Genomic DNA, 13,146 nt, shown 5'->3' with positions numbered 1-13,146 from the left:
TCACTTTTAATAGGCTTTTCCCCCAAGAGATGTTTCCCAGTGGACTTTGCTAACAGCGGGAATATAAATACGTAGGATGACAGTGCACTGCAGACGATCTCCACCGTCAGCTGCAATTTTGCTCAACAGTGGATGAAGATGAATAGCACTATGTGCTTTAAGTCTAGGATTTTGTAGGACTAACTATAGTACTGCACGGCAAAGCAGAAATTTGCAACAATCTGCAAGCAAAGGAAACAGGTAGGCAAGGTCCAGAAACAAATCTTACATAACAAACATGCCTTATATAACTATAAATAATTGTGGCAATAACTGAACTGAATCAGCATCTCCAAATGTGGATTGTTCTTTAGAATTTAAGGGACAAGAGAAGCAAATCAATATCTTACCATTTGCTAGTTAAGCTTTCTGTATTCATTCCTAACCCCCAACCTAGTTGTCTCATCCCCTCCTAAGGGTCATCTAAGCAATTGGGCATAGCTGAAAGTATGTACATTGCTGGTGGCCCAACATTTTCTCCCCCTACAATTGATTTTTATCTTAGAGTCAATAGGGAACCTCTCATTACACACCAGTCCTTTCATGTGACTCTGGATTCCGACGTATTAACATTTGTAGCATCACTGAAAGCAGCACAAAACTGTGTATCACTAGCAGTCGTTTTAGAACTCCTGTAGTGAAGCCATCAGGATGTAGCAACCGTAAATAAGCTTAACAAAGCCTCTTCTTCAGTAAATCTTGGGTTGCCTAGCCGACTCTTCTAATTAATGACAGCAATCTGACGCATGAAAAAGGCAAGCATACCTAAAAGTTCTGATTCATACTATTCAGGGCTTTGTGGCAGCAATGCCAGGGAACCACTGGTTGTGAAAGAAAATACTTAAGTTTTCATGTGGCAAAAATTACATTTAGTGCCCTACTTGAGCTATAGCAATTGTTATCATTATACTAAATGTATGCAGAAATACCAGCTTGTGTGGCTTTTTATACCATGCATTCTAGCTGCCAAAAACCATGATGCACAAAGGGGACAGCATAGATTTTTCTATCGCCACCCCCATCCCTGTTTCCAGTCAAGTCTCCTGCAAAGATTCAGATTCTATCAAGAGAAGTGTATTCTCTATTGCTTTGGAAGACAGGTCACAATTGTGATGATTGCCCAGCTGATGTGAAGGCATGGCCAGTCTGCAACCCTCCCCCCCAATTTATGCCGGCTGCCTCCTCTCAACTTCCCCTTCCTTAGGAAGGAGATACAGCTCAGTGGTAGAGTATTTGCTTTGCATGCAGAACATCTCAGGTTCAACCCCCATGCATCTGCTGATAGGGCTGGGAGAGACCCACAAACAAAATCCTGCAGCTGCTACTAGTGAAGGCAATGCTGAGCTAGATGGCCCCAATAATCTGACTCGGATTAAGGCACCTTCCATGCTCCCAATGCCCAAGCAAGAAGATCTCTAAGAGATGCAGTTTAATTTTCAGCCTGGGAGGAAGGGTAACTTCCCAGTCACCACTGAGCAAGTTCAGCCTCTTTCTTTTAAGTCTCCTGGGTCAAAGTGTGTCTTGTGAAACCATGTGGAGGAGAACGTTACCCAATAGTACAGATGGAACCTGTTGGTTTTTTGGTTTTGTTTTTTTTACAAAGTCATGTGGAGGAAGATTTAGGGAGGCAAGGAATAAATCCCTCCATGTTGCAATCCCAGTAACAATTAGTTTTCCTCAGCTGTAAGCCAATTCAATAAAAAACAGATGCCGTTGCATGCAAGATATTAAGCATGACATATACCTCTGATCCTTAAAATGCACTGGTGATACAAGACCAGATATATTTTTGGGCTTCGCAGGCACAGGATCTAATCAGATTTCTAGATATAAAAACAACATTTCATACTTGGGTGACATCCGTTATTGCTGAGGCTTTCCCAATTTATCTCTTGCAATAGGTTACATGTCTTCTCCCTAAACCCTGGTGAGGAGCAGATCCCTTCTGAATTCCAGATGCAAAATATAAGCCACATTCACCTAAACCACATTTTAGGTCTACATACATGAGGCGGACTGAGTCTGAGAAAAGCCCCAGACTTGCATGCTGCTTCCTCAGTCCCCTGTCCTCCCACTTAGCTGAGGACGTTGTGAGTATTCAGCAACACTTTGCATTGATTGGCTTGTCATTGCGTATGAATCAGGGTTTATAATCTACCAACCGTGTTTTGAAGTCGGCTTGCTTTTGAAAATGACCAGTGTTTGATACGCAGTTAATTATATCTGGTTATAATGAATCTCTGGTTCACACACAACAAACTGAGATTAGCGGGAAAGTGAAAGTAAACACTGGCAAACTCCTTCCCTTGGGCAGATGGGAGTGTGCCAGCCTGAGGCTTAACTTGGTTTCATGACATACATGTGGCTGCTTTGAACCAGAGGTTCCAAAAGCAGTGCAGGGCTGCATGAAAGCTGTTTTGCAAACAGCCCCATCTTCCTCTTTGAACCTCTGGTTGCAATCAACCAGAAGGAAATAGGTTGGTGTAATAAACAGGTTTATCCCTCATTTGAGGTGTGTGTGTGTTAGGGGAATGGAAGCACCCGCCACTTTTCCTGATGCCCCCCGCACCGCCGCCATTTTGCCCTCTGTGATGATAAACAGGCACTGACTACAGATCTTTTCACAGCTTCATGGAGGAATCATAGAAGGTCAAACCACCCTCTCTGGAAGCATGTCTCAGGGAGGGAGACACAATGAATCTATGGTGCCCCAAACACCCTCCCAGGGACCATAGGACTACACCCTAAATCTTTATTTCTTACTAATGGAAACTGAAATAGTGATAGTTCACTGATGGACAAATTTCAAGAGATAGCACGATGAAGCTGTTGGTTGTGAGTGTATAGAGCAGGGGTCAGCAAGATTTACCTCACCTGGACCGGTTCACTCCCGTGGAGATCGCTCTGTGCGCCAGATTGCGTCTGTGCAGATTTTTGCAGACACGATTTCCGACACCGCGGAAGTGAGCCCCCGCTGCACTGGTTTAGCGCAGCACGTGGGGACTCGCCAAGTTGGCGGCTTGGTTCGGAGGCGGCTCGTGGGCTGTTTAAACAACCCCCATGGGCTGCTTGTGGCCCATGGGCCGCAAGTTGCCGATTCCTGGTGTAGAGGATGGGTTGTTTAATTTCATCCCTTGTAAATGAATCAAAGCCTATTTTATGAGACATACTGACTGTATAACAAAATCAGTGTTCTTAACACACTGATTTGTAGGGACAGATATCTGCAGAGCAAGTAATGGACATTTTTGGATGCTACCTTCTAAATATTCCTCCACCATGGCTGAGATTATTGCAAGGCACCAATCAATGCCTCAGTGAGCGTAGACATTTAAAGAAAGTGAAAGCATCCTTTCTTTCAACATGTGGTTTCTTTCCAGCCTTAGGCTATGTACACATTCACAGTTTAAAATGCAGCAAGGTCATTGTGCACCCCACGCCCCATTTCAAGTACCGTAGTATTTGCAGGTTGTTGTACACATCAGAGAGGGACTGGGGATGTCAACACTCAATGTGCATTATCTGTTGGGTCTTCCTGTCCCTGCAGTACTCTCTCCCCAACCTCCAATTCCTATTTCTGAAGCTGTCATCCATGCATGTGCAATGGCTACCTCAAATGTACATACCTCAGCTTAACTCCAAAGTGGATGTGCCTTAAAATTTCCTTTAGGATTTAGGCTGCTTTAGGAGAAAACACACCTAGAAGCAGTTTTTCTCCATAAACTACAGAAGAGCTCTGCATTGTGGGTAGCATCACATGTACACAGATTCAAAAGCCAGTGGTAGGAGTGCACTGAAGCCAGAGTAAACGGTAATGTGCACACAGACTTATTTCAAATCCCTTGTCATTGTCTTATGGTAGGAGTGAATGAGTTTCCAAAAATCAAGATCTTCTCATGGTGTAACAGTCACTCAGCAGTCGTAACTAATCAAGAGTTGATAACCTGAGCATACTTTAGTGCAGCTATGCAATCACTTAAGAGGTTCATCTGTTTCCTCATTGTGAGCTCATTTTCTCTGTTTCTGGAACAGTAGTTTCTTTTTAAGACATACAAGACTAGTCAGAGGGATCGTGTTAGGTACTTGGCATAAATATCAATCTATTTCTTCAGAATTCAGCAATAACTGGTTAAACATATAATTATAAGCTCTTTAGGCTGCCGCCTTATACCTAATTACCTGGAAGGAAACATAATTGAACTTAATTACACTTACTTCTGAGTAGACATATGTAGGATTGCACTGTTAAAGTGAACTTAATTTTCTTGCTATTAATGGGGGTGCAGAGGTCAGCTGTCACTAAACAATAGCCCATAAGAGCTTTTGTGGGCTATTATTCACTGTCTTGTCAAAGTCCAGCTAGATAGCTTTTAGTTCATTCAACCGATAGTGAATCATAGTCTAAGTAATTTTCTGCTTTCCTGAATTTTGCACCTGTTACAAAGGACTGCATGTTGGCTGCTGTTCAAAACACTCTTCACAGATGAATATAAATGTAATCGACATTCCTAGTAGTATTACAGAAAGGCAAATCTATACCACAGAAAGACAACACAGCCTGTCACCAGTTAGAAGCTTTTAGTTGGTCAAATTAAAGGCCTTCATCATGATAGCTACCGCAAATCATAGACAGCACCAATCTTTTGCAAGAGAGCAATATTCCCTTTAAAATAATTTTAAAACATTGCACATTAAACTACTGTACACTGTGTTTGTTGTTTCTTTTAGCCATCAAAATATTTCTTCATTTAAAAACAGTATTTCATTCTATGTACTGTTATTGCCTAGGAACCCTAGCACTGTTGTTGTTGTTGTTGTTGCTGCTGCTGTTGCTTAAATAATAAATAAATCAGAATAGTCACAGATAGTCCATAGAGACCAAGGAAGAAAATGGGGGCACTTACTAATTTTCAGGTACAAATTGCTATTTCCATTGAGTGTTTGACAACACACTCCTGGGGCAGCAACTTTAAGGCTATTTTAGCCAACCATGTAACGTTTAGGTGGCCCCGCAACCCCAGAGTCATCTGCGACTGGACATAACTGTCAGGGGTCCTTTACCTTTACCTTTTAGGCTTTATTGTAATTAAAAATTATGAAGCAGATCAATTTCTCTCTTCCTTCCAAACACCTATAAAACTGACACGAACATTTTAAATGCAATTAAGGAGGGAAAACATAAATGGTTTTCTAATGAGTAACAGCAATGTTGTGAAGATGTCTAAAGTGCCTTCCTTCCTGCCACGGATCACAAACTGGTAAATCTACAGGGCTGCAATTACTCAGTTAAGTAAGTTGAAGGTTTATTAGCCCATTTAAAATTTGTCCATGGAAGGATGCTACTGAATAATTAGTCAGAAGATTTTTTTTTTTAAATAGAAATGATCATTTGAAAAATAAGTAGTTAAAAAAACTAAAGAAGGCACTTCCCTCTTCTAAGATGGTGCTTACTGTTAATCTATTTATAAAACTGGGCTTCTCCTTTAAGGATTATTGTTTGTTCACAGGAAAAAATATATATGCACATTTAAATTGATTAAACTGCTACCTGTGAGAGAGTGCCACTGAACTTAGTGTACCTCACTTCCTGGTAGCCATGCATGGCATTGTGCACATAAATCAAACAATTTTTTTTTAAATCAGATAGAAATTACTACACCAGTGGAGCATATTTATTAAGAATCTGCTGTGTGCCTTAAGACTCAGTCTCTCTTGTTCGACACAGATGATTGGACCTCATGCGGTTCCTGAGTTATTACAAATGTTCATTTTTTTATGGAGTCAGTAAGTCTCTGGACACATGCCACTGACTCTTATGGAAACTTCATAGAACAATTTTCACTTATTTGCATAATACAGCATAATGTGCAGTGGCTTGTGCACATTGTGAGTCTCCCCATTAATAAATACGGCCAGCGATTCATTACCATACCTCTCTGATAGCTGTACAAAACTCACTCTGCAGTACTTTTTTAAGTGACTGCAGCTTGTGTCCTGGTACTTCTCCAGCTTCTTGTAGTTTCTCCAGCAGTTCAATTGCTCTGGCAACATCTGAATAGATAAAAATAAGGCAAAAGGTCAGGGAGGGACACATTTTGACTTGTATTACTGCTGTTCCAACTACACCAAGGAGCATATGCTGTAATTTTCAAATTTGACAGTGAGATTTTACCACCCCACATTCCCCGCCCCCCGTCTGTTCAAGTTCAGTTCTGCATTTTCACTGACTTAAAAAAAAAAAAAGACTATTGCTTTAGGCTGCAATCCTAGGCAACCATACATGCAGGCATTGGAAAAGAGCAAATATTGCCCGAGGGGTTTTGAAAGTTTTTCCTACAGTCAATCTTCTAGTTAATCAGGTAAGGCCACTTGGGCAAATCATACGACACAATGCACAAGCTGACACAATGCACCAAGCTCCTACATGCTTGACACACACCTCTCCCTCATTTTGGCAGTCTTAGTAAAAAAAAGGGGGGAACCCACCCCCCTCAAACAACAGCAAAAGAGCAGCAGAGTATTCAAGTGTAGGGACTGGAATGCCAGGATAATAGAATGCATTGGATTGTTCAACAGTGGAACATATTACCTCTCAGAAGGTGATGGGCTCTCCTTTGCTGGTGGTATTCAAACCACCAGTGGTCCAATGGCCATCTCTAAGGGGTGCTGTAGTTGAATCCTGCATTTGTACATTTTGCATTGAACGAGGGTTAGACTAGATTGGGATTTCCCAGACTTGGGCCTCCAGCTGTTTTTGGACTACAGTTCCCTTCATCCCTGACCACTGATCCTGCTAGCTAGGGATAATTGCTCTGAAAACAGCTGCATCAGATGACCTCCAAGGTCCTTCCTAACTCCCATGATTCAACCTGTCAGACCTGTACATTTTGTTATTCCTAGGTTTGTTTGGATACCTTTTAAGGATATCGGCGTTAAGAATGGTCCTCTTTCAATCCTAATGCAGAGCACTAGGCTGAATGGAAAGATCTCATCACCTAATGCATGGCCCACAGATGGCTCAAATTTGGCAATACTGATGGAGAGAAGAGATGATGGCTCTGACCCAGTTCCTCACTCATTCTGGTGACAAGTACTGCCAAAGCAGATCAACCTTCTGCCTGCTGCCCACTCAGTGAGAGGGACAGACATGCAATGGCCACAATAATGGGACGAAGAACTGTTTATCAGCAGGTGCCCCATATTTGCATGATAAAAAGTTGCTTGCCGGGATTGTTGTTGCCTCCTTGTCTTGCTATTTTGTGAGCTGTGTATATAATGTGAAGGTCTTGTCCTGATTTATTAATTTTGATTTGACTGATGGGATAAGGGAAAACTACAGCTTTAAGGACAGTACAATTTTCTCCTGTTTGGTCTAGAGATGTGAAGGCTTGAGGGAAAAACAGGTGGGACCCAGTTTTGCTCCATTTCACCCCTTATTTATTTATTTTAAAATTGGGGGGAATTGAAAAAAAATGGGTGAGAGCACCCCCGCCCTGCCCCATATTTTTCTGTCTGTCCCCCTCAAGGCCTTCCTATTTCTAGTAATGTATAACATAATGTCTGTGCTATAACCAGAGTTCTGCAATGGATAATTTAGCAAATATGAATGTATACAATGCTAACACTTCAGTTCTTACATAAACACACAGTAACTTGATTTGAGGGGCATACAATTCAGATAAGATGTGATAATAATAATTTTTAAAAAATTAAGTGGAGCAAAATATTTTAACACCTCAGTTGCCTTCTACTGAGCCAGACCGCTGATCCAACTAGAACAGGGGGTTCTCTGCTCTGACTGGCAACAGCTCCCCAGTGGTCAGGCAGAGGTTTGTCCCAGTCTTACCAGGAAGACATAGAGCCAATTCATGTATGCCTTTCGGTGTAGCAGGAGGTTTGCATGGCATCCAGGCTACACAACAAATCCACACCAGAACAAACACTATGCTAAAACCTGGGAGTAACTGTAATGAAATGTTAAACAATTGCCGTGCCAAAAAATCTCTCCTATTTTCTCCCCACCATTTCCCATCTATTTTTGATGATAAAAACTGTAACCAAAAATTAACCTCTCCAGCCTTCCTGGGTGTCCATTTTTTCCTGGAAATCCCATGATGCCTTCAGCTGAGCTCCCCTGTAAGCACAGGGAGGTGGGAGAGCTAACTATTATGAACCCAACAGCTGCTGTTTTTTACATGAAGTTTTTTTTTTTACGTTTTTAAAAAGTGTAGATTTAACAATAAAATCAGTGACTGTGTCAATCCGAGATGCTTGGTAGCCAGCCTCCTTAACTTCCTGTGCCTCAGTTAAAGCTCAGAATAAGGCATAGTGAAATAAATTCTCCTATGGGTCCGTCCCGTCCCGTCCCCAGATCAGGATATGCATGCAGCCCAGAAGGTTCAAGAGCACTGCATGAATGTTTAATCTTTATTTTAATGTTTAATCTCCATGCAATGATAAGGTAAGCTCAACCCTGCATTCACTGAATTTTTAAAGAAAAGTGCCACGAGAAAGAGCCAGGCAAATAGAAACATCTTTTGCACTAGAAAAATAGTGAACAGGGTTCAGCACAACACTAATTAAAACCAACAGTCGCTCTTTACAAGCATGGAAATCAACTTGCATTGAACAAGATCGAGATTTCTGGCTGTTCCACAGAGTGTGATATAATGAAGATTAAATGCTGATAAGACTATGGCTTTGCTGGAATGAGAAATTATGCAATCAATCTCCTTTATTGGCATAAAAAGTGCACCGTATACATGGATCAGAACACAACACAGTTAATGAAACATAGTAGGATATATTTTAGGATAAAACTATTAGGACATCATAAGGTACAAAGATGGCTCTCAGGACCTATGGTGACGTAATTTCATAGCGTCACTCAAAAATCTTGCCACATTCTCCACAATATCATTGCTAAAATTGTTTAGCAGATAAGACACTCTGGAAGAATCCGTGTGATAAATCTCCTCTTCAGTAAGGGGGTAAAATACTTATCATATATTCTTACATAAAATAGGCAATAAAATAATATGTGTTTGATGATTTCGACCTGTTTTGTGCCACAAGGGCAGTATCTTTCAGAGTAGGGGATTTTCGAGAATCTACCTTGATGAAGGTACACTACCTGAAAGTCTTTGAGCCAAAGCTGAACTACAGTGACCACAATGTGATCAAATGGGTGAGGTACAATGGTAGGAGTGGAATCTATGAGACAAGATGCTAGCCCTGAGCAGCCAGCTGGCTCCCTCTCCCCTAGTCTCCCTTGGTCTCAAAGTACAATTGAAGAGCATCTCTCTGGCCCCTCCTCCATGCAGAGGCTGGAAGCTAGACTCCTGTGGCTTCTCTGGAAAAAGAACACCTGCTCTGGCTTCAGTCACTGTTGGAGTTTGCAGCTGGCGTTGGGCGGCTAGAGAGCCCCCCGCCCCAGCTCACCTCTTGCTTCTGTCCCAGGGTATAAAAAGGCTTGCCGACAAAGGTCCGTATAGTTAAAGCTATGGTTTTCCCAGTAGTGATGTATGAAAGTGAGAGCTGGACCATTAAGAAGGCTGATCGCCGAAGAATCGATGCTTTTGAATTATGGTGCTGGAGGAGACTCTTGAGAGTCCCATGGGCTGCAAGAAGATCAAACCTATCCATTCTGAAGGAAATCAGGCCTGAGTGCTCACTGGAAGGACAGATCCTGAAGCTGAGGCTCCAATACTTTGGCCACCTCATGAGAAGAGAAGACTCCCTGGAAAAGACCCAGATGTTAGGAAAGGTGGAGGGCACAAGGAGAAGGGGACGACAGAGGACAAGATGGTTGGGCAATGTTCTCGAAGCTATCAACATGTATCCGACCAAACTGCGGGAGGCAGTGGAAGACAGGAGTGCCTGGCGTGCTCTGGTCCATGGGGTCATGAAGAGTCGGACACAACTAAACAACTAAACAACAACCACCACCACCACCCAGGGAACATCCACCACCATGTGATAAAACCCTCCTCTTCTGTTGGTGTCATCACTTGCATCATATCCTAGTATTTTTAGAAGCTCTTGTGCATATGTACTTATAGAATAGGCCTGAAAACAGAGCCGTCTCATCCATAGAGGCCGGTGGCGCGGCGCGCCAGGGCGCAGGGCACCCCAGGGGCGCCCCCGCGAGCCCACCGGCATACCGGGCTCCCCCTCCCCAACCCGCTCCCGCCCCCAAGGGCAGGCGGGCACTCGCGTGCCTGCAGGCGGGCGGGCTGTAAGCTGCCTGCCCTCGCCTCCCGGAGCCCCAGCTGGAGCGCTGAAGCGGCGCGGGGCTTTGCGCGACCTTCCAGCACTCCAGCTGGGGCTCTGGGAGGCGAGGGCGGCTGGCTTGCAGCCCGCCCGCCCTCCCGCCGGTGCGCGAGCGCCCGCCCGCCCCTCATCCTCCGCCCGCCAGAGCGCGGGCGCCCACTCCAACGCCACGCCTCTCATCCCCGCTCGCCCACCCCCCCCTCCCTAGGGGCGGCCAGCGCGGGAGGGAGGCGGGCGGAGAGGCAGGCGGGCGGAGAGGCGGCAGGCTGGGGGCGCCGAGGGATCGCTGCGCCAGGGTGGCCGATCCCTCTAAGACGGGCCTGCCTGAAAACCATAGGCTGGGCAAACCTTGAGTTGATTCTGGCTCTTGTGCTTGCTATTGCTGTTGTGATTGGTTGCTGTGCAGCCAGAGTGGGGCTCGCACTTCCCCTCCCTCTTTGTTGTGCAGAGTCCTCGATATGGAGCCCTGCTCTGGGAAGGTTTGTGACCAAAAAGGCTGAGGGTTGGCATCTGCTCCTTGTTGAGCTGGGGTGGGTGGGCATATCACAACATTTCAAAGCTTTGGAGTCCTGTTGATGGCTGGCAAGGCCAGTACCTTCCCCTCCCCCACCCCCAATCAGAACTACACCCTCCTGCAAAAAGTAAACTCAGCAGGCACATGAGGACAGATCAACTTGTCTTTAAAAATCTACAGGTTTTGTCCTCTTAATTTGAAATTGGCCAGTAAGTAATTCCTTGCCTCCATTCTCTTCTCTCTTGCTTGCCCCCTCCCCCGCCCTGCAATTGCAGTTCACCCCAGGGGATCAAAGACAACTTGTCTGAGTCACCATGGCCACTGCTCTAATAAACAAGACTTATGACAATCAACATTATAGTTTGCTTTTATTCCATACCATGAAATGGCCAGAGCTTTTAAATACCTTTTCTACAGAATTCTTGCTTGCATAAACTGAGTAAAAAAATCCATAAATGCATGTCTGTACTTGAATAAAAAATATTCATGGCTTAAAAGCAAGCAAATAACCAATGAAAAGGGGGAAAACAGGAAATAAAATGGAAAAATTAAGAATTATAGTGTGAAAACCGTATTCCAGCTTGTGGGTTGCGATTATAGGATTTTGTCATTATCCTGTTTTGAATGTTCATATTCAGGGATCATTTTATACTCTATTCAGGTCTCTCTCTTTATTCTTTATCTCTGTGTTTCGACATATCCAGCCCATTCACAAGTCATTTGCATTTAGACAGAGGAAGAAAATGAGGTTGAGCTTTGCGAACTTTGTGGTGAAAAGCCTTTAAAATATCTTAGGATGGATTTGAGAGCAAGATGAATCATTGCCGACAATTTTGCATTATTTTGATGCCATACTCCTATGTATTAATTCCTGGGTGGTTTTAGAGTAAACCCACCTCAGTCTCCCATTTGCCTTGTTTACAGCTAACAGCTTTGATGAAAGATTAACGGACAACGTAGCAGCATGTGTATCTGTGGCAACAAGAGGAACTGTACGTTCTAGGTATCAAAGGGACATTAATGATGTCTTAATGCAAGTAAGGAAAAGATCAGGTCTGGAATTTGCTGAAAGTAGCAGGCTATCTATATGGTGCTATCCCAAGCCATCCATAATGTGATATTGGATGTTTCATCTAGATAACTTAAAAGTCGATTCATATATTATTACTGAAGGAACATATGTAATCTGCTTCTATTCCACCTGCATTAGCCTCTCTCCCTCCTTTCAGCAACCAATGCAGACAACAACTGCAAAGCTATTCACCAGCCTCTCCTGGCACAGAACGATCCCTTGGTACCTTCATCACAACCCTCATCTAACTGCTGATAAAAGTCTATCTCCAACCTTGGAAGCATAATATCACCTCAGGGACCAAGCCTACATATGAGGCTGTTAAGATTCAGGTAGTCATCCTTTCTCTTTGCCTCCTCTTCCCCCCCCCACCCCGCTCACCACATATCAACAACTGTTTCATGTCGTTTTGGGTGTTGCGGTTCTGAGATTATTACCTTGCTCTCGACATTAACTGCCTTCAGATTTGCCTGAAAAACTGGCCTACTTAATTGCTCTCCTGAAAGGTATGGATATATTTCATACTAGGCTCAGCCAACTACCAAACACTCCACAGATGTTTTCAAATCAGTAGTGCCCATATGTACATTTTAGGATACTAAATTTTGCCTCTCATAATGAATTCATCATGTATTGGCACTTAATGAATTTACTGGCAGTGGCTAGTGGCTAATTATATGTTTCACTTCTCTCCTTTCACACTGCTATGCCCCCTCCATTCTCAGTTTCTCCCTTACTATGCTCCACCATTCAGCCTTACCCACTATGTGCCACATGATCTTCTGCCTCCCAAATCCCTTAAACCCTGGAACATCTGCAACTCAATCTCCTGGTTAGTTGCACTGCAGCACGTTCCTTGTTCTGCCAGCACAGCTCCATGCAAGCTAAATGGCAATGCCTGTGAGATTAAACTATAAAGTGATTAAATTTTTTCATTATTTCGGAAATGTATTCTACCTAACAGAGAAGTTCTGCAAGACAGTTTTGCAGGTAGAGAAGACATATGCTGGCAGAAATTAAAGAAAGTAATTCCTGTGTTTTAGATTCAAGTAATCTACCACCATTAAATTAGCATTCAGGGATTTACAGCAGTGGGAACAGGGGAAAGGCTTTTTAGGTTTGAATTGCTTTATGATGTTTTGTACAGGATATGTATCTAATTGTCACTCTTGCCTTCATTAAAAAATAAGGCATGATTTTATCTTACTATAGTACAAGAAAAAGGAATCTTTAGTGACTGGTGATATTT

At 43.3% G+C, this 13,146-nt stretch overlaps 1 protein-coding gene across 3 annotated transcripts in view; it reads right to left on the bottom strand.

The window, feature by feature from the left end:
• LIN7A (lin-7 homolog A, crumbs cell polarity complex component) overlaps positions 1–13,146 on the bottom strand; it is a 36,620-nt gene that overhangs the window by 18,863 nt on the left and 4,611 nt on the right. For 2 of the 3 annotated variants that reach the window (XM_033162447.1, XM_033162448.1), the window contains exon 2: positions 5,972–6,090. The exons of the other annotated variant lie outside the window; for it this stretch is intronic. In XM_033162447.1, coding sequence (XP_033018338.1) covers positions 5,972–6,090 — 119 coding nt within the window. The remainder of the gene's footprint in view (positions 1–5,971; positions 6,091–13,146) is intronic. 3 annotated transcript variants of the gene reach the window in all.

The sequence above is a fragment of the Lacerta agilis genome, chromosome 10, assembly GCF_009819535.1.
Source record: "Lacerta agilis isolate rLacAgi1 chromosome 10, rLacAgi1.pri, whole genome shotgun sequence".
NCBI lineage: Eukaryota > Metazoa > Chordata > Lepidosauria > Squamata > Lacertidae > Lacerta > Lacerta agilis.
Note: the sequence above shows the minus strand (reverse complement) of the source record. Positions and strands in the feature narration are given on the sequence as shown.